Below are 27,965 nucleotides of genomic sequence, written 5' to 3'. Positions count from 1 at the left end.
TAAAATAGAGAAATGCTTTTTCTTGAGTTCCTACCATTTTAATACTTTTATATTCTGCCATCACTCAGCAGGAATGCTTTTCATTTTTCTTAGCAGAAACTAAGGGAAACAAGAGTTGGTACTCTTTCAGAAGATGTAACTTTATCTTTTAGGTCGTATTTCTGAGTTCCACCAACTTGAAACATCAAAGTGAATTTGTTCTGATATTTGGCCAACTTATTTAGTCATCCCTCTAGACACAACGTTTATCTGGATTTTTGGTCTGTAGTGTGGCTAGAATGTACATGACCCAGATGTGTTTTCCCAACTTTATGCAATAGAATAAAGCAAACATAAATACCCTTTTGAATACATCTTGTTATGACCAGTAATGGACAAAACTAAGTTAAAACTATTAGATTTGACTGAACCAGAGCATGAACTTCAGCTGTATTACATCAAGGGAAAAAGATTAAATTTAAATTGAGATTTTTATTTTATTTTATTTTTAAAGAAAATCTTATCAGGAAGCCTATCTTGGCTAAAATCAGTAAGAACATTTGTTGCTAATTTAGTGGGGTGTGTTTGTGTGTGATTACATATTAGCCTTGAAAAATGAGCTCTTTCCTCTTCTAACATAATTGAAGGTACTATTTGTTAATTCAAATATTATGCAGTAGAGCTATTCATAAACTTATGCTCATAAAATGAGGATACATATATATGTTGTTTTTTTTTTTTTCCCCTAGACTTAAAATAGAGAGGGATGCAAGGTCAGTTATCACATTTTAGAGATCTGAGCTCACCCACCTCACAATTACTCTCTTTTTTTTCATCTGTTCTCCCAGTGGAAATCTTAGTCTAGGTCAATAGGTCCTTGGTGGAATCAGCTGCCTGTTAGAATGAAGAAAGATGGGGAATGATAACTTTGCTTATGGAAGGTTGCAGTATAAATGCATTTCTACGCATTTAGTGATAGGATGATGTATTTAGTGATAGGATGTTGTCTCAATCCAAAGACTGAGAAAGCTGAGAAATATTATTCCTGTTTTATGGCCAGGTTGGCCTGAACCATCTTGCTTTTCTGTCAGCATACAACATTCTGCATAGATAGAGAGGCCATGTAAAATATGTGTTCATCTTAAAAAATTGGCAAGTGTGTCACACAGGTGTTCTTTCAGTGGAGAATTAATCCTAAACTGATACTGGAAGGAGTTTCTCTAATCTGTTTGTAAGGTCTTCTATCTTTTGGGTCTTTGTTTACTTTGAGGAAAAGATGAGTATTGTGGGGTGTGGATAAGCTGATATGAGAGTTAGCTGATGTCCTATTGAAAATAGTTATATTTCCAAGTATGGTTTAAAAACATTTGCATGTACAACTTTGAACTGTTTTAGCTGATTTTGTTTTGGGTTTTTTTCACCTGTAACATTTCTCAAAGACTGTTTATAACTATATTTTGAACTGACTGTTAGGATGCCATATAGACTCACATATGTGTAGTGATGTAAGAGGAGAATGATACAGAAATGTTATGATGAATAATAAAGCTCCAGTCCTCCAAATGCACATATGCATATATAATGCTGGCATTTATTTTACTGGATATCAATCCATAGGCTGTGGTGAGACAATCTTCTGACATAATGCTGTATTAATGTCACTTTTACATATTAAAATAATCTTTAGCTTTGCAATTTGAACATAAGAAAAACAAATTTGAGAGGTAGGTATATACTTGTCTTTTATTTCTACTTGTTTTCTAATTTAAAGGTTTCAGTGGCATTGTTTATAGTGTGGCTAAGGCAGGTGCAAGCGTAAAGAAAACTTCACCTGATTTTGTTCCTGTGATCTTTGTTCTTGTGAATTAACAGAGCACTTCAGGTGAGAATTCTCTTAATTTCTCAGTTGGAGAAGAGAGTTAGAAAGAAACAAAGAAAAAATGTGCAGTTCCAGGTGTGTGGAAGAATGGGAATCATTTGCTTGGTCATTATCCACAGCACAATGAAATCGGTGACCTAAAAGCACGCTGACTGTTTTGATCACCACCTGGAAAGCTGACGTTGAATAGACTGTGGTGTTAGTTCAGATGGTTCCTTTCTCCATTTTCTTTCTTTTTGCTGTAGATGAAGGATCCCAGGGTTATGGTAAATACTTTGCTTCTTTATTATAGGACTTATATTAGGATTATGACTGTAGGCATAGAAGTCAAACATCTTATGAAATGGGTTGCATCTCAGAAAATGACAGAAAATATTTTCTGAGCATCATGGCATTATTGTGTTCTCTGTTATGCTTCATCTGTGGAGAAATGCAAAGATAATGTTTGAAACATATTCTTTTGGCACCTTGAATAAGCACTGAATTTTCACTTAACTGAAAGCCTGGTTTGAAACCTTTCTTTCCACCTTTCTTTTGTAAAAGAGCTCCAATCTCTTTTAATTTTGGTCAAATTTAATATAGATTGTTGTTTTTGCCTGAGTTTTCCAAAACCTGCATTTCGTCACTGTGTTCCTTTATTTTGAAATGGCTGTCATTCTTTCAGAACAAAAATTACAGAAAAACTCCAATTCAAGGGCAGAGTATTCAAACAAACATTTCACATGTTTTTGGACCTTTGTACTTCAACTTGAAAAGCTTGCTTTATTTCCAAATGTACTGGCACACTTTCTCAAGATCTGTACCAGCAGAGAAATCCTACAAAATGTCTCAAAATAGTGAAGTATTCTTGAGAGATGTCCTGAAATTGGAGTTTTAGTTAAGAGTTTGAGCTTCTAATTAGCCATCCATCCATTTTCTTTGTTGTGTTTAAAATGGGTTTCCACTTCATTATTTAATTGAATCATTCTGAGCCTTACTGTTACTTCTAAACAGTGTTAGCAATTACAGTGTTTTCTAATCATTTTAAGTTATATATTAGCCAAACTGGATGAGAAAATTTGGATATTCTCTCAGGCTGCTCAGTAAAAGCAGATGTGCCAAAATTGCAAATGGAATTGGGTGGACAAATGCAATACATTGGAATTTAGCTTAGTATTTCAGTGTTTTAAGTGGCTTGCTGACTTGTTCAGTATTGATACTTCTATTGATGAAGGTGTTAGGAACAGAATTTGCTGGAATTGTTTCACGTGTCACTATCCAAATGGAAGAATATCTCTAAGTGTGTTAGTCTGGTTTGTTTCTATTGACCTTTTAAAGATGTGTTTGTCTACAACAGGTTTGTTGTTCTTGATTTTTATAATAATGCATTGTTATGAGACAAACATGATTTAGGAGATACATGGTTTAGTATATAATTTCTGGGAAACAACAATGATTTTTGGATTTACTGTTGATTTCTTAAGCTGGTTATGTATCTAACATACTGCAGACTCTTTTTGTCTACTAAGATGCATGTGACTAATCACACCTAATGTAGTCCCCTTTAAAAGAATGAAATGCTGCCCTTACTGAATCAATGCAGCATTCCCAGTGATGATAGTAAAGCCTTGATTTTGCCCATTGAACTTTGCTGTATGTGAATTTTTTGTAGAAGTGGGATCATTCCTCTTAAAATGGATCATATAGTTAATATATAATCTACAAAGAGTTTTGATTTTTAATACTTGTATTAATTGATTTTTTTGTTAAAAGACGGAAACAAAAACATGAAACTATTGGGCTATTTGACATTATTTTTGTGAAACTAATGCCTCATCCTGGTTCAGTGGCAGTGGCTGCTATTCTCAGCAGGCTCTCAAGGTGTTCATCAGAGATTTTTGATGAAATGTTATTCTTCTTATACTTCATCCCTGAAAATAGTTGTTCACAAATGTGTTTGCTGCTAAAAAAGCAATGGCACGAATAGGATGTGACTGTAAAGGGAGGGGTATTGGTGATTCTATTATTCTCTTTATCTAATTTCATGGTACTGTGTGCAGCCAGTGTACTGAACTTCACAGTTATCTTCCATAACTGGGTCAGCGCTGCCCTGCGCCCTCCCCATGTCCCAGCATCAGCCCATGCAGTGCCAACTGCACACCACTGTGCAGTCGGTGTTGAGCCAGGCTGGGCCGCTCAGTGGGGCAGAGCTGCCACCATAATGGTGTGGGGCAGGGGGTAGCAGCGGGGCAGGCTGGGCTGCGAGTGGGATGTGGTTGAATTCTAGTGGATACTTAATTTCCTGTCCATCCTTAAATAAAATACATGAAATAAAGTTAAAAACTTGCAGGCCCCTGATAGTTTTCTTTAACCATTTGTTTAGCCTGACAGCTTATTTTAAGATGCCAAACACGCAGCTTTGCTGTTTAAAGTTTGTTCCTCAGTTGTAAAATATTTTTGTCATCATTACATAATACCATGTATTTAGTGATATAAACCAAGCTCTCCACCTCTCTGTCTCCATTTAGCTAATGCTTGGCTCAACTTTTTAATACATTGCTGCCAATTCAACCACAGCTTCACAGTGAAACTCTTGTCTTCAGTCTTCATTGGCTATCAGTGATTCTTTGACGTATCTGCGCGTTATGTGGCACATCTGTACACTTAAATGGAACTTTTGTTTTGAAGGGGGAAGTAAAGGATGCATTGTATCTCACCGTCTTCCCGGGGTTTGTACCACATGCTCTTTCACTCAGATAAGCTACTAATTTTATATCTCCATACTTAAATTTTGATTTACAGTGAAGGACTTGCTTCTGCATGTGTTGGAAAATAGCATATATGTTTTGGAGTATGCTATAACTTTTGGCATTCTTTCATGAAAAATATTTTGCCCCATCTTGGTATCTAATAATTGTACCAAATAATAAGCAGTTTCTCACTTGTAAAACTGGTGATATTACTCGTAGATAGACTATTCAGAGCAGGTGTGGTGTTAGGTGCTTAAATACTTCTGTGTTCTTTTAAGTTTCATTAGTTCATCTGGCTTTTAGAGAAAGAAACTCAGGCAAATAGAATAAAGTAAATTAATCAAATCTAAGTGTCCTTAACTGGAAATGTTGCTTCAGACAGAAGAAATATTATAGGCAACAGAAGTTTTTTTTCTGTTACTGTGAATAAGCCACAGTATTAAGTAGCATAGAGAGATTAAATAAAAGCAGTAAACTGGCAAAAGTAATGGAAGAAAGAACTTTTTTGCCACTACATTTTTATTCTTTAGACAAAACTTTTCAGTTTTAATTTGTGTATGAAGAGCAGCCTTTTTAAACAAATATGCTCAGTTTAATTAGATCATGACATTTTTTATTTTTTTTTTTAATGTAGAACTAACCCAGTCTACTAGCAATGCTTGTCTAAATGCTTTACCTAATAAAAACATATTTCTTTTGGAGTAAGATGTTATTGATCCACCAGGATTTTAACTTGTATTTAAATGCATTAACAATCAGGTGTGTTTACCTAATGTACTCAGGTGACTGCAGTTCTGAACCCACCAAATATTTTGCATTAGCCTTCAAAAATTTTTTGATTAAAGCAGGACTTAATCTGTCAGTCTTAATCTGTAATCTGTGTTGTGCTTGTAGGCAATACTGTTGCTTGGCAAGTTCCAGTTTAGGAGAAGGTGCTGTTGAGCTATTGGAGATAATTCTGTCATGGAAATAATAAAAGAAATCAACACATTTCTTGCAACCTCGAGTGTTTCATTAATATAGCTATTCTAGTTTTCAGGGGCACAGATTGCTGTAGTAACTACTTCGCATGATCAGTAATTTCATGCTTGTTTTGGGAGATATCTGGGTGCATCTAGATAATGGCCCATAGCTCATAATGCTGCCTCTTTCATCTCTGCTCTTTTCTCAGGACTGGGTTATGTTGGGCTTCACTTGAAAGTTGAGCATTTGGTGCTCTTGTGAACTGATGCTTTGCTGTCATCACAGAGGGGCTGTGCAGTAGTTTCAAAATCTTTGGCCATGGTTAGTGAAATTGGGGGCATTCATATCTGAGTGGGATAATTGTGGCCTGAGGTACTCAACTCTGATGCATGTTCTACATTTGTGCTGAGGTTGTGGGAATGCCACAGTGGTAAAGTGCAGGAGTGACACAGTTATTTGTCCTGGTGACAGAGGGCTAGATAAAGATCACTTTCTGACATGGATATCTGTGCCTGCATTCCATAAAGCCTTGGTCACTTGTTAAAAGCTGTGTGCACAATGGTCTTTGAGTGAGATCTGTGCAGAGATCCACCATTTGCTCAAACTGCATTGAGAATTACCCGTAAGAAAATTATCCCCTAGAATATTCAGGATATTCAGAATTTTATTAATTCAACTGGTATGATTGCTACCACCTTGTCTTAACTGTTCTAAAGATTTGCTTTACTGGCACATTTTGTGCAGGGCTACATGCCTTCTGTACGATAAAGAAAAGGACTTGTAGGGTTAAAAAACTGACTTTAAATGCTTGCTTGCTCCATGTGATCTAAGATATGTGGTGGAGACCTCTTAAAACCACAAGAAGAATGTTTATTAGATGTTGTTATAGATGTAGTTGTTGAATTGTATTTCCTTTTGTAAAACAAATGAATGTAGGAAGTAGTGAAGTAGAATAATACTAAATGTCCCATTGCAACAGGAAGGAACAAGTAGTCATTGTGGGAATTCTCATCTCTGTATTTTTTGTGCTTTATATGCATTAAAATTTTACCTCATGAGGATTTAGCTTTGCATTAAAAATAAGCTGGAAGGGGTTGGATCAATTAGATACCTTACAATGAATGGTTCCATATTAAATTTGGAACAATTGCCAGAGGAGACCAATGAGCTTGTGACCACTGCTTTTGCTTGTATGCTTCTTCCTTAGTACAGGCTAGCTGTGTTCTGAAACTAGATAGGGAGGCTTCGTGCATTAGTTTATTGTCGAGTGCATGATAATTGTCTTGATAATTCATCATCCTCCTTGTGTCTGGTCCAAAATAATTACAGTTCTGGTGCTGTTTTTCTTATCTTAACACATTTTACACAGAACGCTGTCTCTTAAATTCAATATATGAAACATAAAGGGATCCTGTATTTCTTAAGTACCAAACTTGTGCTGTCTTCCGCTACCCGATTTCTACTGAAAATAAAGACACTTCAAATTTGCTAGAAGCTGAACCCATTGTGTTAGAAATATATGAGAATAAGAACAGTTGGCTAAAGTTTCTCCTGTGGTGAACAGTTATGTTTTTCTTGGCCATTTTCAAAAAGCAAAACAAATTGTCAGTCAAATTTCCTGTTCTCTGTTTTTGGAATCTGGCACAAAACCTGTGAGAGTCTTCAATCCCGATGGCGTTTGGTTCTCCAAGAAAACAGACTCCCCACTCGAAAGAAAACGTGTGGAGCTTCATGCTCATTCCTGCTCTTCTTAAGAAAGAAAAAAGATTTCTTAAATTTCCTAGTCAGCTACTATGGCCTTTTGTGTTTTTGGAATTTCATTTGGAATGAACCTGGGGTAATTATGTTCATTATTGCTTTAGGGAATTTTTCTGTATATAGGAGTAGAAGAGGGGGTTTTTTGCAGTCTTTTTTCTAGTGCTGCTGGATGTTATAGCACTGCCCCCAAATATCTTTAATTATGTGCTAATAATGGAGTTATGTGGCATTTATTTATTTACTTATTTTTAAAACTGGAATTGCCATCAGCGTGGAGTTTTCAAATACCTGACAATCTTAAAAGATCTGCTTAGCATTGAAATAAGTGTGGAAAGTCCTTCTGAAAATGTGAGAAATGCTCTGTACTTGGAAATACTTGCAGTTGAATATCAGTAATAGCGATAACGGGCACAGTTCTTAAGAGATTACAGGAACACTTCTTGATTTCAGGCATACCTTCGCTAACTGTGAATATGAAACTTAAAACTCCATTAAAAGCACAATCTTAATTTAGACAGTAGTTGTTCTCTGCTTCTCTCTTTCTTTTCAGCACCGTACTGTCATTAATAATTGTAACTGACCTGTACTTTCCTGTAGAGATGTGTATTGGAACACAGGGAGAATTTGGTGAGAAGCTGTTAAACAAATTGGCTGTAAATGAGATATACGTTTTGGTCAGTTGTAAAAGTATGTAACAAATAACATACTTTCAAGCAATTTCAAGACCTTTTAGATTATTTCTTTTCTTTCTGCCACCTTCCTTTCTTCCATTGCTTTCAGAAAGAAGGTTGCTGTAATTCAGATGTTTTTAGCTAACTTTTTATTTGGCAGCTCTGTGATATGAAAGCCCAAGGAGAAAGGCAAAAGTCAAATAGGCAGTAATAGACCTTACACACTGTGGATAATTTCTATATTTTAGTTGTATTAATTTTTTGTGCTTAGTTTACGCTTTGGGCCATATATTTTTGTTCCTACTCTGTGAAGAAATGAGATATATTGGGGGAATTTTTAAGTTTTGTCTCCATTTGTAAGGATAATAAAATAGATGTATAAAATAAAATAAGCAGATTGAGCTGTAACAAATTTTTGACTATTGTAATTTTACTTCTTTAAAATAGCTTTTAGTTTTGGTGCATTAGCTGTTGTTTGGGAGTATGAGATTTAGTTATTTTAGTCTTATAGCCTATCAAAAATGTTAAGTGTGAGAGGTCATCGAGGAATTCATGAGTGACTCAGCCTAAAACGTGTCCTTTACCTCTGTTGTACAACAGGAGTTCCAGCAGTTGTCACACACCATAATGACTTTTCTCTGCTTCTTTGGCCTTATTGACACAATACTGGCTGAGCTGTATCCAGGAGGAAGATACAGCTTTATTCTAATTTCCAGGGACTTTGAATCAATCCATTCCACTATTCCATCTCATAATGGTGTTTTAAGGACCATAGTGATTGATGTACTCGGCATGTTAAGTTCATTGTGTCATACTTTTATTCCCAACATTTTTGAATGTGTGTTGCATGGGAAACGCGATAAGATATTTGAAGGCTACTGTTTGGCTGCAGAGAACTTGTGTGCTGTTGTTGCTTGTGTCTTCAGTGATGACTGAGCTGTGTGGTGTGTACAACCACTGGCTGTGGTGGTCAGTTGCAGCTCATGTAGTGTGCCCTGCAGTGGTGAATTTGTCACGTGGCTTTCTCACACAAAACCACAGAAGAGTAACCGTGCTGTAGAACTGCACCTCTTGCAGAACGATAAGGTAGATAGAGCACCTGGGCTTTCCTGGCTGTGATAGTATTGCTTTCTTATGAGCACTTTAGATCATTTTGTTTTTTACTGTTAGAGATTCAGTTCTGCACTTCTTAGTGCAGTTAGCTGGGCTTGTCTCTTCCCCTCCCCTTTTGTTACTCTGCTCTGATTTATTCAGTGTTTGAGTTTGGAAGTGTCCTGTGGGTTCTCCATTTTATTTGGAAATTTAGCATTTTACAGTCTAAAACAAAAGCTATCAACACATTTTGTTTGAAATGCTTCATATTTATAGTTCCCTAAAATTCTCTGTTGCCTTTATCTTCCCAGTCACATGGGAAATTGGAGGGAACACACACACATCTCTAATGCCAGTGTTGCAGATTTAAAAATAGTTTTCCTCCACCAAATGCTAACAGCTGGTTGGCTTTGTTTCCAGGCTGAGGATGCATTGTATAGTATTCTCATTTTCCTGTTGTTGCCAAATGCTAATGGATCAAGTTTTACTTTGTAAATTCTGTTGTAATACTAATTACACTTCGGCAGTGTTTCTGGGAGGCCTTTCACAACTCCAGTCAGGAACCTATTGCCCCATTTCACAGATAAATACATAGAAGGAGAAAGTGGATGAGGGGAAGTGTTTTGAATTGATTTAAATGACAGAGAAGATAATCTGCACTGCACAAACCAAGGACTGTTTAGGCAACATGGGGATCTTGGGGCGTTCAAGAAAGCAGGTCTAATAAATTGTGCTCCCACCCTATGATAAACCACTTAACTTCCGTACCTTTAGCTGAATTAAATCAGTGCAAGTACCACGGCAAATGTATTGTTGGCATATTGAAATGATGGCAACTGCATACTGAAAACACTGTCATCTTCGTTAGTGAGTGGGGAAAAATATCTAAACATATTTCAAGGAAAAATCGGTTTTTGACAGTGCTTTTCAGAAACATCCTTTGTCATTGTGGTGCGAGTGATCAGCTATAGTGAGAAGTTATTTCTGAAAGGTGCAGGATGTAATAGCTTTTTTGAAGTGTCAGTCATCCTACCATCTTACAAGAAATGAATCTGCCATTTTACTTGATTTTAAAAATAATTTCAAAATCGATGGCTGTTATGTTAAAGCAGTATTGCTGTCATAAACAGAATTCTTACTGTTTACATTTTGGCATAGATGCTGAAACAACCAGTGCAAAACACAGAGAGACCTGGGAATTAATAAAGTAACAGATGTCTGTTCCGTTCATGTGGAAATAATCATATATTGCATTTTTAATGGAATAAAATCAACATATTGTTTTTGATTAATACAGTAGGCTTTCTGGTCATACAGGGATTAGCATCATGTGTGGCATAAACCTGAAAGTTAGTTTATCAAGTATTATGTGATGTGGTGGGGATCAGTGTTAGAAATGCCTTAAGAATACACACTAAACAAAATCGTTTTGACACTGACTGTAGTACTAGATAGATTAATTGTATCGCCATATGGACTTGAAATTACCTTGGGTATACAAAGGAAAAATCTAGATAAATGATAATTCATTTAATAGTCTGCGGTTTGTGTTTATGGAAAACAGAGTTCCTCAGGACCTTCTAAAGGAAAATAAGAGTGTGCCAAATGTAATTTCAGTGTTAAGTGTTCACTGATGGTAAAATTATACTTAACAGAAGTTTGCAATTTTTGCAGGTAATAGCTCTAGCAGATGCAGCAGAAGAAAATCAGGCCAACATGTTCCAGGCATTCACAAAGTTGAAAAGTGCCACCCATCTTGTGATTATGCTGATCAGCCTATGGCAGAAACTTAACACCGATCAAGTTGCTATTATGGAGGCGACATTTTTGCCATTAGAGGAAGATACAAAAGAGCTGGTAAGAAGCTAAGAATCTGTAAGAATTACAGGAAAAATGCTAATTTAAAAGAATTTCTCTGTGTTCTTTGTTGAAGATTGAGGGTTTTTTTTTTAAATTATTTTTTATTATTATTATTATTTTTAATTTGATTTATTCAAAGTGATTGAGTAGGTTTCTGATGCGAACCATGTGATTTCACAGAGAAGCTGAGAATTTGGACTAGGTAGTAGAATAGTTGATGAAAAAGTAACAGTTGATTCCTACTTAACAAATCCTTTCTATTAAGACAACTGGGAGTATCCTCCTATAGCAACTCCGGCTTGTGTTAGTATGAACAATTAGATGGAAGCTAACAGAATAGTTCTAATTTTTTAAAGACACTAATACAAATACTGCCTGGTATACATACACGCCTGTGTCCTTGCATACACACCTTCATAGAATCACAGAATTTTTAGAGTTGGAAGGGACTTTTTAAGATCATCTAGTCCAACTACCCTGCAACAAACCAGATCTCCCACAGCTGGATTAGATTGCTCAGAGCCTGGTCCAGCCTGGCCTCGAATGTCTTCTGGGACTGGGGCATCCACTATATCTCTAGGCAAGCCTGTTCCAGTGCCTCATCACACTTACTGTACATGACTTTTTCTTTATATCCAACGTACATCTTCACTCTATGTTTGAAATCATTTCATCTTGTCCTGTCATCACAGACCTGGCTAAAGAGTCTATCCTCTTCTATAAGTTCTCCTTTAGACACTGATTCCAGTATAATAACTGTAATGAGTAGGCATGTACACACAGTCACATGATGTATTCAGTCTCATAATTAATCAGTGACCATATTCTACTTTGATATGAGTTCCCCAGCTAAATGTTATTTCTGTAGTGGAAATAAGGAATATTCAAAGCTTTTAACAACTAAAGATTAATATTCAGTGAGTTTCAAATCTAACTATCCACTGGATTCTAGGATAAGGTACTTAAACAATACTTAAACTTAGAAGATAAATAAGCTCTAATAGCACACCTCTTAAAACAGTGTCTTTCAGGCATCCAGAAATTGAAGTATACTGCATAACTGTTTTCACAGACAAATTAAATGTAAGAAGAAATAAAAATTCTCTGACTACACTCTAATTATACTGCTGTGTACATAGCTTTTGCAATATACAGTGAATTCAGGCTTCTGTACATACCCAGACTCAGAATGGTTTGTGGCTATTTTAGAAAGTTTGTGCTGTGTTCCAAGTAAACTACAAGTGGTCTACAGTTTCAGCTGGGAAAAAAAAGTATATTTTGGCATTTGACATGATATTGACCAATAGGAGGCAAAACGAAGCAGTTTTCATGAGATATGCTTTGGATTTTTGGCTCTTTTAAACTTGAAAATTATGTTGCGCAACTGAGGTGTGTGTACTCACATGAATGGGATTGAAAGAAGGTTCACACCAATCTTATAAAAGCCCAACTACTTTTTGCATGACTCACTTTTATTTTGCCATCAAAGATTGCATTGCATGTGACACATCTTTCTAAATTGTGGGGAAATGCTTTGCATATCTATAATATATATATACAGGATACCAGCTTCATATATATCTCAATGTCATTTTAATATAGCAGTTCACAAAGATCCATATTAAACTTGTAAGACCCTGCATAAATATTGTAAAGGTGTTCATCCCTCAGAGCAATCAGGATGAAGAATATAAGCCAGCAATAACTGTAGGTGGAAATTGAAATGAAACCTTTACAAAATACTGAAATACATGCCATATTGAAGTTGTTACGGAACCACAGAACTCTGAATGTAATTTAAGGAGAAGTTAAGTTAGGCATGGGAGGGAAGGGGGGAATCTTATGACATCAAAATGGTTTTTATGGACAGAAGCTGCTAGCTAGTGTTCCTGTTTCCTTACAAGCAGCTGAGTGGAACTGTAGTGAAAGGAAATACCCTAAAGGATTTTATGTACTCAAACAATTACGCAGAATGGCTTGTTGTGTTTTTATTTGAAGGGATGTTTTAGATGATAGTTTGGGTGCAGTGTAGCTTTCCAGAGTATTTTCTGCTTTGTGAATGTTAAATTATGAAAGTGTTTTTTTAAATAAAAGGGAAATGTTTAGAATATACTGTTACTGTAAAAAGAAATGCTTCTCTGACCATAACATCAACATTATTCTCATACATACCATTCCATTTAGAACAGATCGCATCTTGTTTCCTTGACCTTCCAGTCACTCCAGTCAGATATTTAGCAAATAGAAAAGAGATGTTTTGAGTTTTTTATGTTAATTGGGCCTGTTGCTACAGATGCTTAAGAAAATGTGAAATTGTGTTTTCTTGCCTACAAAGATAAAGCAACAGTAACACTACAAGTTTTCAAAATGAGATACTTAAAATGAAGTTGGGCTTTTCCTTTGTATTTTAATGATGATTTAAGTTTCTGAGAATACCTCTCATTTTCTCCTTCCATTGTATTTTCTTACAATTTAATGCACATTCTAGGAATGACTGAAATTAGGCATGATATATTTTATTTCCTGGAGAAATTTCTAACTAACTCTTGAATAGCATTTCTTAAATTAACCTAAAAGGATTGCTCTTTTTTAATACCGGGAATCTGAGGGTATCCTTTGTTTTTAGTGATTCTTTCATGAATGTCACACAGCCTGGGAAGCATAACATCAGAAATTGCATGAGATCTCTCAGATCTCTGCTTTTGTCCAGTGAGTTAAATAAGGAGCTGTTTATTCTGTCAAGGAACTTGGGTGCAGTTTTGTTCTAATGTACATTTTTGTTTTCTTTTACTATTGCAGCAGCCCACGTTCAAAATATAGAAGTATATATTTCCAGTGTTTCAGATCATAGTGTTCCATGCAAACTGTATTTTAAAAGTATAACTGTTAAAAATCCTGTGTTGGCTTCATTAGCTGTTGAAATATCTGACAGAATATGGCAGAGTTGTTTTGGTGACAGAAGAATCTGTGATCACTGTAATAATATTGATGATTTATCAGAGGTTATATTATGCACTTCTTTTTCCTTAAAAGAGGTGATGGCTGTTCTCTGAGGCTGTTCTATTATACTCAGGTATTAAAACAGGCAGTGACAGCAATTTGAATTACTAAAACAACTGAAAATAGTGAGGAACATTTTTAGAGCTGTTTTTCAGTCATTTTACTAAGCTGAATCATCTGATTGAAAGGAGATACTTGTAAAGTGCTGTGTTTGTGGTAGACTGATAGTATGCTAACAATAGAAAATCCTTTTGGGAAGGCAGGGAATTTATCCAAGCTTATTTAAAGGGTTCAAAGGTTTATATCGCACAGCATAGCTTTGATATAATGATTGCATGGTGTTTGGATTGACTGATTGCTCAGTTGTTTGATCATTAAGCTATTAGTACTTTCTCTTAGCATAACACACTACAAGTGGAAAAAAATTCTGTTGATATGATATTAATATTGTAATTTTAGGATTGATGGAGTGCCCTCAACAGTATAGCCATCAGTGATAGCTTTACTAGAGAATAAATGTTTTCACAGTTCTCTTGATTTTATTAAATAATGTCAGAAATGCTTTTCTTTTCTCAGAATCATCCCTTTGTATAGTACCATTCTTTATACTATAGTTAATAGTAGCTCTAAATTGGCTTTGAGGAAGCACACTTTAATCTGCTTTTATTTACATTTTATATTGTAGCAACCAAGTAAACATCTGTATTCTACCTTAATTTCTTAATAAGTTATAATTTGGAAGGAAAAAAATAAATGCCTGTGGGTAAAATGCATCTATTTGTGTGACTCCGTGATCTAGTTTAATAAACTGAAGTTAAGGACTATAAATTTACTTGTATAGTGTTGATTGATAAAGTAGAAAAATGAAATTTAGGCAATGATGAAAAAGAAAAGCGTGAGCAGAAAATCACAAAGTGCCTTGAAGAAGTCATAGGAGTTAGTCTCCAAATCATCTCTGCTTTCTTTAAAAAGATATTCTGAATGTAAACCACCAGAAAAAGATCAGTAATTTGGAAAAGCTAGATAGTGTGTTAGGTTTTACGCATGATAGCAGATGGATTTTATTGTAGACTTCTTGAATAACAGAAAACTTCAGTTTGGTGAAAGAATCCTTTGCTGACTGAGAGCTACCAAGATTAAAGATAAGGTTAATTCCATAATTCCAGGAGCTTTAATTCTGTCAAGACTAACAGTATCCATCCTATTCTTAACTTTTTCCATTTATGTTTATAGCTGCTGGGACGTTGAGCCAATAATTACATCTTCGGGAAGAATAATTTTCCTGAACCCTAATTCTTAGAATTTCTAATAAATTGTCACTTTTCAATAATTCTGTAATTATAGACCATGATAGGTCTTAATCATGGTAAAATACATCTGCAATCAATTTTTATATATCTTATTTTCTATACTTTTCCTGTCTTTTTGAATCACTTTTGAAATGCAAAGTTCCAACCATGTAACAGACAAATACTTTAAAATAGTCTGAGATATTTTAAATTACATTGCTTGCAATGAGCTAGTACCAATTATATTGCTTGCAGCGAGCTAGTACAAATTGTCATTTGATACTTTGTAAATGAACAAAAAACCCAAATTCAACCAACCAAACCAAAATAAAAAACAGCAACAACAAAACCACGAAGTGATGGGCAGTGACAAGTAGTAATTTGGAAGTATATTTCTATGTAATTGTATCAAGATCCTTTGTTTGCCTTGAACAGAGACTTTTATAGCAGATACCCCTGTTCCTTCTGTTCTTCTGTCCAGAAATAGAATGAATGATACAGCAGGAAAGACATAGCTTTTGTGGGAGAAGCATGTGAAATTTGTTTCCTTGCTTTCCAGCTGGTAATAATAATTTACATTAAACTCTGCCTATCTATCATCTTTAAAAAAATTATAATAATAAAAATTAATGGACAAGTGTTTTTCTTTTGAAAGCAAAGCTATTTAATGGTGTCATTCAAAAAGACATCTAAGAATCCAAGTCTTTTAAAGGTTGGGAAAAAATGCGAGTGGCTTTTAAAGGCATAATTGACAAAATACATTGAAGGAATTTCAAGATTTTTTTTGCTAAACATAATTATTTTCATAAAAAGTAAGTCATACTCTCTCTGAAGCATAGTTTTGGCTTAGGACAGCATAAGTGAGGGGAAGATGGTGTTGTAGGAATGAGATTTCACACTCTTCCCTGGCAGGGAAGTTCCTGTATGAGGAATAAAGGTTAAAAACTTACTTGTGGTGCCTGGAGCCTGTCAATTGCTCAGGTATGAACATGTGACCAACTAGAGATCAAGAGTAATAAAAGTGTGGCTCATATTCCAACCTTCTTTGTTTTGTGTTTTCATATAGGACTTCTGTTCAGCAGAATGCTGAGCAGACCAGTCTGCTTCACTACTGTCAAAGGGATAGGACTGCAGAAGAAACAATTAGACTAGGTGGAGAGGTCTTAGGGTTGTAAAGCCAGTAAGGTAGTGCAAATTGATGAGTAACCATTTTTACTTTCCTTTTATTTTTGATCCCTTGAAAACAGGGTTTCAAACTGATTACCTGTGAATTTTGTAATGTTGAGAAACAAAAGATCAAGTATTTGCAGTAAATAATTTGGGAGAAGGAGAGAATTTGAGTATCGAGGTCATCTCACCACTTCTTTGTGCACTACCGTAGTTCCACTAATTTTTGGCGAGTCGTTCTCTTCCTGCAGTTAATTTTGCTCCGTGAGAAAAATGTGCTTTGGCAAACATAACAAATCATTTTCCATTGCAGGCCACGTATGCCATTGAATAATGATTCTCATTTGTAACTGAATTACATCAGTGAATTATATGGGTAGAATAGGAAAGTGTAAATAGTGCGTTGTTTAAAAAGAAAAAAATAAATTCTGGATGGCATAAAAGTCATTCAAAGAACTGTGCAGAAACAGGTTATGATATGCATTATTTACTTAATTGTATTCAACTGAATTCATTTCCCTCAGAGGTCAGTCACAGCAGTCACAGATGTTTTTGTGATATACCAAGACCAAACCATCCACAATGATATCACAGATATTAATATAAAATGCATTGAGATGCAGGTGTGTTGATATTAGCAAAAGCAAAACAATAATAGAGCAAGAATAACAAGGCCTAATTTGTCTTTCCTCTATCAAAAATTATTTTGCTAAACCCCACCGAACTTGTAGACTTCACTTAAGGCAGACTCACTGTTGGATGTATATCATTCTTTGGGAAGATGCATGACTTCTGTTGTAATTATGTTCCTGCAGACTGCTTTGACAGCATCTGCAAAACCCAAACAACACCTTGGTTTACCTAGCTAACGAAAGTCATTAAGGAGAGGAAAGATTGTTAGATGATTTCAGTTAAAAAGCAGAACAGCGTGCTCCTGGAGTGGGCTACAAAGAAGACAATCAGTCAATTCATTCAGAATGCATGCACGAGTTTATTTTGGCAGTTCCCAGAACAGGATCAGTGGTTGTGAGGAGTCAAGTTCCGAAAGAGAAGATTGAGATAACAAAAAAATCCCAACCCAATAACCAAAAAACCACCACCACCACCAACATAACAAAATAAACAAACAAAAAATCCCTAACCCTTAAGAACATGAAAATGAATTATGGGAATAATTATTTAACCAGTTTATGTGCATCTTAAAGAATATACTCTCTAATGAAACTGTGTGTTCAAACTTAATATGTTAATACTTTAGTAACATGCAAGTGTTGCATGCCATTTTCATGGGCGCTGTGGCTTTTTTCTTGCTGTTCAAGAAACAGAGACATTAGAACTGTAGGATATGCTTAAGGAATGTGAGCTAGGATGTCTGATAGCATAGCAAATTCTTGGCAAATACTGCTCATGGCTCATGTTAAAGAATACCAGTTCAGTAGCCCTGGATTAGTGATTTGCCAAATTTGTGTGTGTAACAATAAGATAACTTCTTAAATCACTGTGAAATCAAAGTGTTGAGAGACATGGCCAGTGTTTCTTGTGGTTATACAACTGTAGTGTTAGGACTAGAAACTTGTTTTTTTGATTCAGATAAGCATAAATGCTATGGTTTTCTTTCACCAAGGTGAGTTTCCAAGTATTGTAGCATTTCTGAGAGCTGATGAAATCATTAATGTGACTAAAGACAAGAAATAAGATATAACCAGGCAAATTCCCGAGTTAACAGATGTAAGAATTCCTATCGTTTGATCTGCAACAGTTTTGCATATTTTTGCAGTATGTTTTTAATTGCATTTGCGTTCTTTTAATACTGTATTGGCTATCATTGTATGATAAATTAATATGTGGGCAGTCTGAAAATGGCTGTTGCCTTAGGAATAGTAACATAAATAGCTATAAAGGCTGTCAAGGTAAAGTCAGGCTTTTTCAGAGAGAGAGAGACTTCTCAAAATACAGAATCAAATGTCTGTCTGGCTCATGAGCTCAACTTAGGAGGAGTCTTGTTCAAGTTTGCCCATTGTGCCATTAGAATGATTTATTTATACTTAAGACAGCTAGTATTAACTTTTAGCTTTCTCAGTTTTCATGGTCTCTGAGTTCTGTTAATTCCATAAAGCAGTTGTTCCCAAACTAATCTTGCAACAGACACATTTCTCCCCCTTTCCAAGTTGTTCTCCCCATCCTTTCCCTGGAATGTCCTCAGCCCTACAATATTTCTGAGCTCTTATGCTTACATCCCCAGCTTTGCTCTTCATAGTGCACTATATTTCCCCACCCAGATATCCTGACCAGGTTACTTCAAGGTTGGAGGAGTTTTTTCCTGCATAGCACTACGATTTGTCTTGCTCTATTCTTCTAACAATTATGCTGCAGCTTCCTGTCTAATACATTTTCTGTGGAGGGTTTTGGGGGAATGTGACTTGACATTATACTTACGAAGAGATTTGGCAGCAAGCACCACTGTAAATGGATTTTTAGGTTGGAGAAATTACAATGAAAATGACTAGCCATTTTAGACAAAAAATAATGCAAACCTGGTATTACAGTATGAACAAGCATTCTTTGAGAAGTTGCTACTCTTCTGTATTACCTCGAGTAAGAAAGTCTCTGTTAGAGTTTTCAATAAACAATTCTTTCTTGAAGCTCTTCAACTGGCACAGCAAAGATTCCAATAACTTTCAGTGTGTGTTTGATGCAGTAAGCAGACTTCCAAGACACAATGTTCCACCCTCAATCACAGGAGAAATGATCTTTGATTCTGAAAATTCCCCCATGAAAAGTCTTGTGGCATTTAGATAATTTTTGTTTTGCAGGCTAAATCATTAAATCGTTAACTTTATTACTTATCAAACCTTCTAGGTGTAATCATGATGTTTAAGATGGTCCTGTAGACTTTAATTGCAACTCTTTGATTTCACTGCCCAGTGTCTTACAGTGGTTAGTCAACTTAATTTGTATGTGGAGATATTATCAGCTAGATCAGGCTTAGCTTGGCTGCTTAGATGTGTGTTCACTGCTCACTGCACTCACTGACATTTGTTGACGCTTGCTGAACATTTATGGAGAGCAAACGGGGTGTGAGCACAGTGAGGTGGTGGGTGGTGTGTTCCATCAGTGGTGGCAATGACAGTGTGTCACCTCCTCTGGTGCAATTGTTTAGTGGCGTGGCATGCAAGTTCTTGTTTGTGGCTGGTGAAAATGCATAGCTAATGGTGGTGACTATGTTGAAAAATATTGCTCTGTAGCTGAGAATCGGCTCTTTGAAATAGTGTTACTGTGCTATTTGTTTGTTCCTTGGAAATAAATAGGAGACACGACATCTGGAATGACGTATGTACATTTGGTCTTCAGATTCATTTCTACAAAGGAAAATAATAGTGTGTACATGCAAAATATGAAGCTAATCCTTTTCCAATTATAAAGTTAAAATATTGAAGTAAGTAGTTCTCATATCTGTTTCAGATGACACAATGTGATGAACTTACATGGTTTAAGATCCCTTTCTGAGAATATTGGTTCAGTTCTGTTGTGGCAGTTACAGTAATATTGGCTGGTCATAGTATGCATTACTAGTACTGTACTTCTACTGAAGCTGTTCCTTCAGGCCTCAAATGCACAGAACGTTAAGCAAAAGCCACCAGCGAATATTAAAACTCTGGCTACAGAATCATTCTTCAGTGTGTTACAGACTAGACCACCTGTACTTTCAAAAATCTTTTTTCCTTTTTAACACATAAGTGTTGAAGTTTTCTTGTTGCTTCAGTTCTGCCTGTTTTTACACCAAGAATTCTGACATGCAGTCTTACTTGAAGCTATTAATTCTTAGTTGGCTAAAAAGTTGGATAAAGTCACTTCAACAGAGTTTATGTAAAGATTTTTTTTCATGTAGATATCATTCTAATGTATTCTTTTACTAATCATAAAAGCTGCTTTGAAATTCACTGTTCTTAATAGGCCAAACAGTTTTTGAATTGGAGGAGATAGTTTTATTGTCCCTTGAAAAAATAGTTTTATGTGGAAATTATGAATGAGGGTTGGAAATTGTTAAGGCTACAGTACAAGGTGAAATGTATCTGTGGGAGCCAGAGACAGAATAACAGCCACTTTTAATTTCCCGACTTCCATTAGTTTGTTATTCAGTCTCCTTATTTAAATGCTCCTTTTGCATGCTTTTTTTTTTTTTTTTGGTAATTTCTTTGTAGAAATATTGTTGACCAGTTTCTAAGCAACAGTATGCTGGCATTAGTTAACCATGTCCTTCTTTCACTCTTTGTGAAAATCAAGATTCTTGTGTTTATGTTGTCTTACTTTTCATGGCTTGTTGTATAATCAGGAGAACCTGGCTTGACTGTTTTTGATGCTTTGTAGATATTAAGTTTCATTGCCCAGTATGTGGGAATGTAGACAGCATTTACCAGCTCATTAACCTCCTTAAACTGACTGAAGAATGGATTATTTCCTGTCACCACCACGGGTTGGTAGATAGATTACACTCAAGTATACTGGGAAAATATTAAGCTATCACAGCATTGACTGACTGTGAAGACTAGTGTGTGTTTTGATAGGGTGAAGTACATGTAACTGTTTAGTCTCACCAATGTACTTGACAACATCTAAGGATCTGTTACTGACCTGTTCTTAGGAACCAGCAAGTTCAGGAAGGGTGTCTTTTGTTTTTTTGAGTCTCAGTATTAGTGCCTTACCCTCCACAATAACCACATGAATCTGAGAGAAGAAATTCTCTGACCTTATTAACAGTAGACTCTGACAAGTGTTGGTTCCATCATTCTCTAACAGACTAGAGGTGTCACACTCATGTAGTCACAGAATTTTGTTAAGGAGGTGATTTTGCTGTTCAGCTGATCAATTCCACTCAAGAATAATACAGCATGAGGACTATATGGCCTTCAGAGATCCTTTCCAATTCTAAGGATTCTGTGAACTAGAAGACTGTAGTTCAATTAACTACAACTGGATACTAAAACAGCTACCTGATTACCACCATAAGAGCTACCTTGGTGTTGATTTCTGTTAGTGTAGAAGGTTCTAAACTGTTGTCCCAAGTCTTGTTAAGCCTATAAAGATTCTTGGCAAAATAAGTGCTAACTAGGAAAGACTGTTGTGAGAGTTGATGCTGATAGTGTGACAAATTAATATTACTTCTGTATGCATGCAGATATATGCAGCACATGTATGAAACTTATTTATGATTAGCTGAATACTGAGAGACATAATGAAAACTGAAATTAGAAGACTACAAAGTCTTATCTGTTGGTGGCTAACACCATTCAAGCTCTGTAAGATTGTAATGAAAAACATGAGTCAACTGTGTGACTAACTTGGAAGACATTCCAAATTAATCACGAGGTATCAGTATTAAATATGGCTTAAGGTTACAGAATGCATCAAGAAGAGATGATTCTACATCGAACACTACATAAATGAAATAAAGTGTAAAATTATGAGACAACAAATTATAAGACTTTTGCCATCCAGAATTCTTACTTGGAGGAATATCTTTGGTTTCTTTGCATTGCTGAAAGCCATACTAGAGAGCACAGATTTGAAGCTAATTTTTAAAGGTGCTCCTCAAAGTGCCTTGTGGGAAAGAAACTTCAGTTTTCTTTGGCTGGGTGATGTCTCTTTGACTAAATGCATTATTTATTTTATTTTATGACAAATATAATGCATCTTCCATATGATATATAAAAAGCGTTACATTTGAATTTATATTTTAATTCTGTTCTGAATTCTAGATGTTGCATTCAGAAACTTCTGTTTTTCCACTGTTTTAATACAACTGCAGAATTTAACCATTATCTGTCTCCAACTGTCAATGTATTTAAAATTTATTTATCTCTGAACAGTATTAGAAATATTTTTTGCCCCTTCTGGCTTGCTGGGGAATTTTTCACCTGTACAAACTGAAGGGGCAGATGGCTATGACTTTCATGAATCCCCAAATTATATTTTACATGTCAGCACTATTTGAAAATTCTTCTATTTGAAAATTCTTTATCCTTCTTTTGTAACTTGTGTTTAATGTGCTCTGTCATATTATACGTCACCTCATTTATTTTTATTTCCTGTTTCTTAATCCAGGGTTGGGAAGAAACTGTGGATTCTGCTGTTTCTTTCTTGCTAAGAACTTGCCTATCAAAGAGCTTTAAGGAACAAGCACTGTCTCATAGCAGCCAGATAAGCATGCCCAAAGATACTAGCAGACTTAAGAAGAATATCAGCCTATTCTGTGATAGATTGGCAAAAGGTGGCCGCCTTTCTTTAAGCACTGAAACTGCCACTCAACAAGCCACTGCTGTGCCAGGTAAGACTTTATGTTCATAATTTAGAGTGTGAATTTGCATATAAAAATTAAAAATGATGAATAATTGATTATGTTTGGAGCTTAGTTTTTGCTGGTTGTAGAAACCAAACACTGCTTGTGTTGCAAACTAATAGAATGAGCTAGATAAAACTTCGTTTTAGGATTATATTATTATTCCAGTGTGATCACTTCCTAGAGTGTATGCATAGTTATGAAGCAAATGTACCCCATATGATCATTTTGATACGCTGGATACTTCATCAGTCTTTCTTATTTTTAAACTTTTCAATTGAATTGAACATGTGCATTTCTAACATATGTGATGAAAAAGTGTGTACTGAGAAATCCCATTTTCTTGATAAATCCTGTTTTTTTGATTGAGAATTTATTTTAGTAGTATTATGAACTTTGTGACATGCATATGTCAAAATACAAAGTAGTCAATATAAAAACATGCATGTTTAGGAGGTGGATGTTGGGTAAGTGCATGAAATTAAAGATCAAACTAATTTTGATGTATATTTCTCAACTAGAAAATGAATTTAGAGATTTCTTCTTGGAGTTATGTTTTAAAAAATGTTATTCGTGTCCATTTTTTAAAGATACTACTTTTTAGTTATGCCAGGAGGAAAATTACCATTGCTCTACTTTTTAGTTGATTCTGAAAGATAGTGTCTTCTGTTAGGCTGCAAGGCATTTTCTTCCTGCCTCTTTTCTCTTAATAAACACCATATACTCTTGCTGACTAGGCTACATGATATTTTTCCAGCTTCCAGCTCCGTGTTTAGGTAGGAAGGTCACTCAGCTTCATAGTCTCCTAAAGAACATAATGTCACTATGTTCTTTGACTACAGTGACTTACAGCCCTTGGGAAGCTGTATATTGTGTACTGTATTTAGGCCTCGTGCCCCTAGAACTCAAAAAATGTGAACTGTTGGATTGGGTCCAGAGGAGGACCAACAGAAAGATCGGAGGGTTGGAACCCCTCTCCTACGAAGACAGGCTGATGGTGTTGGGCTTGTCTGGTGAAGTCTGGTGAAGGCTCAGGGAAGATCTCATTACAGCCTTCCAATATTTAAAGGGAGATCATAAATATGATGGAGATCAACTTCTTATACGCCCAGACTAGGGGGAATGATTTTAAACTAAAAGAGGGGAGATTTAGGCTAGCTGTTAGAAGGAAATTTTTTACACGTAATCTGGAGAGGCATATTAACATGTTGCTCAGGGAAGCTATAGATGCCCCATCCCTGAAGCTATTCAAGGCCAGGTTGAATGGGGCCCTGGACAGTCTGATCTACTGGGTGGCATCCCTGCCCATGGTAGGGAGGCTAGAAATAGATGATGTTTAAGGTTCCTTCCAACCCAAGCCATTCTATATTGCAAATCAGTAACATGATTCTACTAAAGTAAAATTGTGGCTTTGGGATGTAGTTTTATAACTTTAATGATTCCTGTTCTTTGTGAGGAAGATTTGGTTGAAATGACTGTGAAACATGATTTTAGAAAAACTTAGATAAGTAAAATTCAGAGAAGAGAAGAAAAATTGTCATTAGTGTTTTTTGTTGTTGTTGTTTTAAATTATTTACGTTTAGAGTAATAGGAAATGTGCACTATATCTGTCCAGTAAGCAAATCTTATAAGCATTGTCAGCTTCTTATAAGTTGATCAGAATAATTGGCTAAATGTGATCATAAGTAACTGCAAGACAAATCAGACTGTATCATACACTGTGTTGCCTTTGGCAATAAATAGACATCTGAATGAAGGGTAGAGTGAGGTTCTTGGGGAATGGTGCCAATCCATGTGTGGGTCAAAGCCAAGGGAGTTTGGAGGGAAGGTGTTGTCGACCACCCAGCCTGTCATGTATTGAGTTTAATGAGTGTGAGAATTCATAGCATAAATTCTGCTTACCTGCAGCAAATTAATTCTATAGATTTTAGAGGTCTCTTATGATGGCTGTGTATTTTTCAGGATTGTTTTGAGAACCTTAAAATATGTCAGCTTTGGCTGTTTGAAGAGTTATTTAAGTCTGTGTCTGATTGGAGCTCTGTTTGCAGTATTTGCCTCACCCACTATTCTTTAGTTTGATCCTCTTTTTCCTCTAGTAGTTTCTGTTGCATCAGTTCAGTACTTTGTCCAAGAAAGGATTTTTATTTTTAAACTAGGGCATTATTTTTCTTTAAACAATCTCTTTTCCTCTCCTTTATTCTATTTTGTTTCTTATTTTTTTATTTAATTTTTCTAAGTGGAGTTGAATAATTTTTTTTCTCTGTTTTGGTTTGCTTGGGGGATCTTTGCATTGTGCTTTAGCATGATTTGCTTATTTAGATTAATATAATAGAAGCACTGGAGAAACGGTTATTTAAAATTAAAATGAGTTACTGAGTACATCATCAATGAAATCTGTGGAATGTCAATGATGGTTGTTTCCTCAGGTTAACAGAACTGAAACAATAAGGAAATGTAGGAATATTTTGCATCCACAAAATAAGATTTGCAAATAGTATTCTGTACAATTCAAGATTTATATGAAGGTGGGGCTAGAAAATATACCAGTTGTCCATCTAGTTCTCTATTCTGTGTTGCAATGGAGTAAAAGTATCCAGAGTATCCTTGATGGAAGTTTATTTGAACTCATAAACACCTTGTACAAGTTTGAAAAATCTCCTTAATAGCCTGTTTGATGGTTTAATTGTCCTTGTAGGAAGGCTTTCATAGTATTTTAATTACACTGTCTTTTCTGCAGATCAAACTGTTTCTTGAGAATATTGAAGGTAGAAGTGGCAATTAATGATGTCCTTTATAAGCTTTTAAGCTTTAGAATGGTATTACTATATCCCTTCGGAAACTTTTCATTCATACTAATTGTGACCAAATTGTTGATTTTTTTTTTTTTCCTTTAGATGATTTTCCATTCTTTTTCTTCTTGTTTTCAAAATGGAATACTCTTCCAACAGTCTATCTATCTCTTAAAGTAATATGTGCTGCTAAACTCTGCTCCAACCCTATTTCCAGACACTTTTCCTGCATATTAATTACAGTTGCTTCCCATCTGCTCTTATATTTTATGATGTTAGTTTCCTCAGCGTGGTGGTGTATAGTCAACTTTGCATTTCATTTTTGTAGCTTTTTTAGACTTATTTTCACAACATTTGTTTAACTTATCAAGTTTATTGTAACTTTATTCTGCAAGGAGCTTATAAATGTTTGATTTGGTGTTAACTGCTTTGTGTACTCATGATTTTATAATTCAGGTTATGAATGGGTAAGTGTTAACTTTAAATACATTGCTTTGTGGTTATTGTTTTTTAACACATCACGTATACATGTGACCCCAGAATGAATTTAAAGTCGTTTGTTGGAAGCCAAAAGCTTCCCTTTTGTTTTGTTTTTTTTCCTCTCTCTCTCTCTCTCTCTCTTTTTTTTTTTTTTTTTTTTTTCCTAAAGGTTGTAAAAAAAGGTCTTTTCAGAATCCTGTAGTGTTGTTTATGAGTGATATTCATGCATTTTGAGGCTGGAAAAGTGGGGGATGCAGTGACATATGTCATAATCCTTAAGAATTCCTGCTGGTTGATGTGCATGAGGAGAATATCAGTTGAATATTGGTCAGTACTGATTGATGGAACTTGTAGTCCAGTGAGGTCAGTGGAAACTTTGACATTATCCAAACTAGATCCAGTGTTTTACTCATAATTGTGCTTCTTGCCTGTTTCCACTATTTCATGATGCAGGGGTAATGTTTATGAAAGTGCCTTGGCAGTTACCTAGGAACACATTTGTATCTACCTGTGATCTCAGGAATCCAACCTTAATAGAAGTGCCAATTTCTCATTGAAAGTCAGTTTGTTGAGGACTTGTTTTCCTTAAATGTGCCCAGAGGTCTTGCAGGCACACTTATAAAAATCACTACATGTCAATCCATCTGTGTTGGTTCACTTGAAAAAGCACTTGAACATGAAATTGACATTAAGTCACTTTAAATGTTGCAAAGAAAATTCTAACTCATCCTTTCTTGACTCCTTAAAATCATGTAGGTTGGTAAATTTAGTGTCCTGGGAGGTTGATTCCCCCAGGAATTGGGTCATTTATTAATAATGAAAAATTAAAATTGATGGTATCGAAAGACTGAATTTTGCATTTAAACAAGATGATGGTATGTTTCTTACATTTGTTGGCTATATAGGTTTTCTTTTTGGTTAAATGAATGTCTGAATGTGACTGTCACTAAAAAGTCACATTCATTACTCTTCATTCTCTAAAACATTGAAATTTCTCATGTGCAAGCATGATCTGAAAATCAACGTATATTTGCATTGTAACAGTTGAATTTCTCTTTAGGTAGAAGCTGTTTATTGCAGCAGTTCTACTAGGGTTTGCTTCTCTATCTATCAAAGAGCATTTGCTTGCACTGAAACTAAAACAGGCCAGTCATCACTGTGTTAATTTTTTAAACTTCTCTTACTTCCTTACCTTAATAAAGGCAAACACTGGGTAAAATGTGTACTTTCTATCTATTATCCGTAGGTCTTCGTTCTAGTAAGATTCCTTCTTACCATTATGGCTGTTCTTTGTTCAGGCTCTTTTCCTAAATTTTCATAATTTCTTTGATTTTTTTTTCTTTTTTCTTTTTTTCTTTTTATTATTTCTTTGCTCTGAATTACACTTCGTTGCTTTCCTTCCTGTACTATAACCTTTGATGTCAATGCGACTATATACACTGTTCCTTCACTGTGATAGTCAAGGCAAGTAAAACTATACTCCCTCAAGTGGCTCGTGGTAAATACCTTTGATGGCGTGAGGTAGCAATAAAGGGATAGGAAGACCATTTTCTTGGTTAACTGTCAGTCTCGGTGGCCCAAAGCAGTTACTGTAGAGAAAATGCTGAGGTACTAACATGGGTCTGTCGGGCAATGAAATTCTGGGAAGGTCTGACAAAGGCATAACAAACTAAATCTTTAAACAGCACGATCATTCTCTGCTTCTGTATCCAATTCGTGCAGTTCTGCATGGTTCAGCTGTTGATCTCATAACATTCTGCTCTCCTAATTGCAGTGCAGTGCAGGTAATCACATAAGAATCACAGTAAGAGCAATGTTGCCATAACTCTTAACAGCCCATAGCATTGCTATATACTTCTGCTGTATTGTGTCATGCCAGCTAATAATGAGACTTGATGTGGCATTAAATGCAACATGATACAGTGGTGCAAGTTTAGCGTGACTTCTAGTTCTCTACTGTTAAAACATTTTG

At 35.5% G+C, this 27,965-nt stretch overlaps 1 protein-coding gene across 9 annotated transcripts in view; it reads left to right on the top strand.

Moving 5' to 3' along the window:
- The window catches only part of BBS9 (Bardet-Biedl syndrome 9), a 255,445-nt gene that overhangs the window by 105,029 nt on the left and 122,451 nt on the right, over nt 1-27,965 (top strand). For 7 of the 9 annotated variants that reach the window (XR_001553371.2, XM_015855026.2, XM_032442561.1 and 4 more), the window contains 2 exons: nt 10,746-10,928; nt 22,490-22,712. Coding sequence is in view for 7 of the 9 variants with exons in the window: in XM_015855026.2 (XP_015710512.1) it covers nt 10,746-10,928; nt 22,490-22,712 (406 nt within the window). In the remaining 2 variants the exon portion in view is untranslated. Of the gene's footprint in view, nt 1-10,745; nt 10,929-22,489; nt 22,713-27,965 lie in introns of those variants that run through there. The other 2 variants (XR_001553372.2, XM_032442563.1) reach the window with 2 other exon arrangements.

The sequence above is a fragment of the Coturnix japonica genome, chromosome 2 (assembly GCF_001577835.2).
Source record: "Coturnix japonica isolate 7356 chromosome 2, Coturnix japonica 2.1, whole genome shotgun sequence".
NCBI lineage: Eukaryota > Metazoa > Chordata > Aves > Galliformes > Phasianidae > Coturnix > Coturnix japonica.
This window is presented reverse-complemented; position numbering and strand designations above follow the sequence as displayed.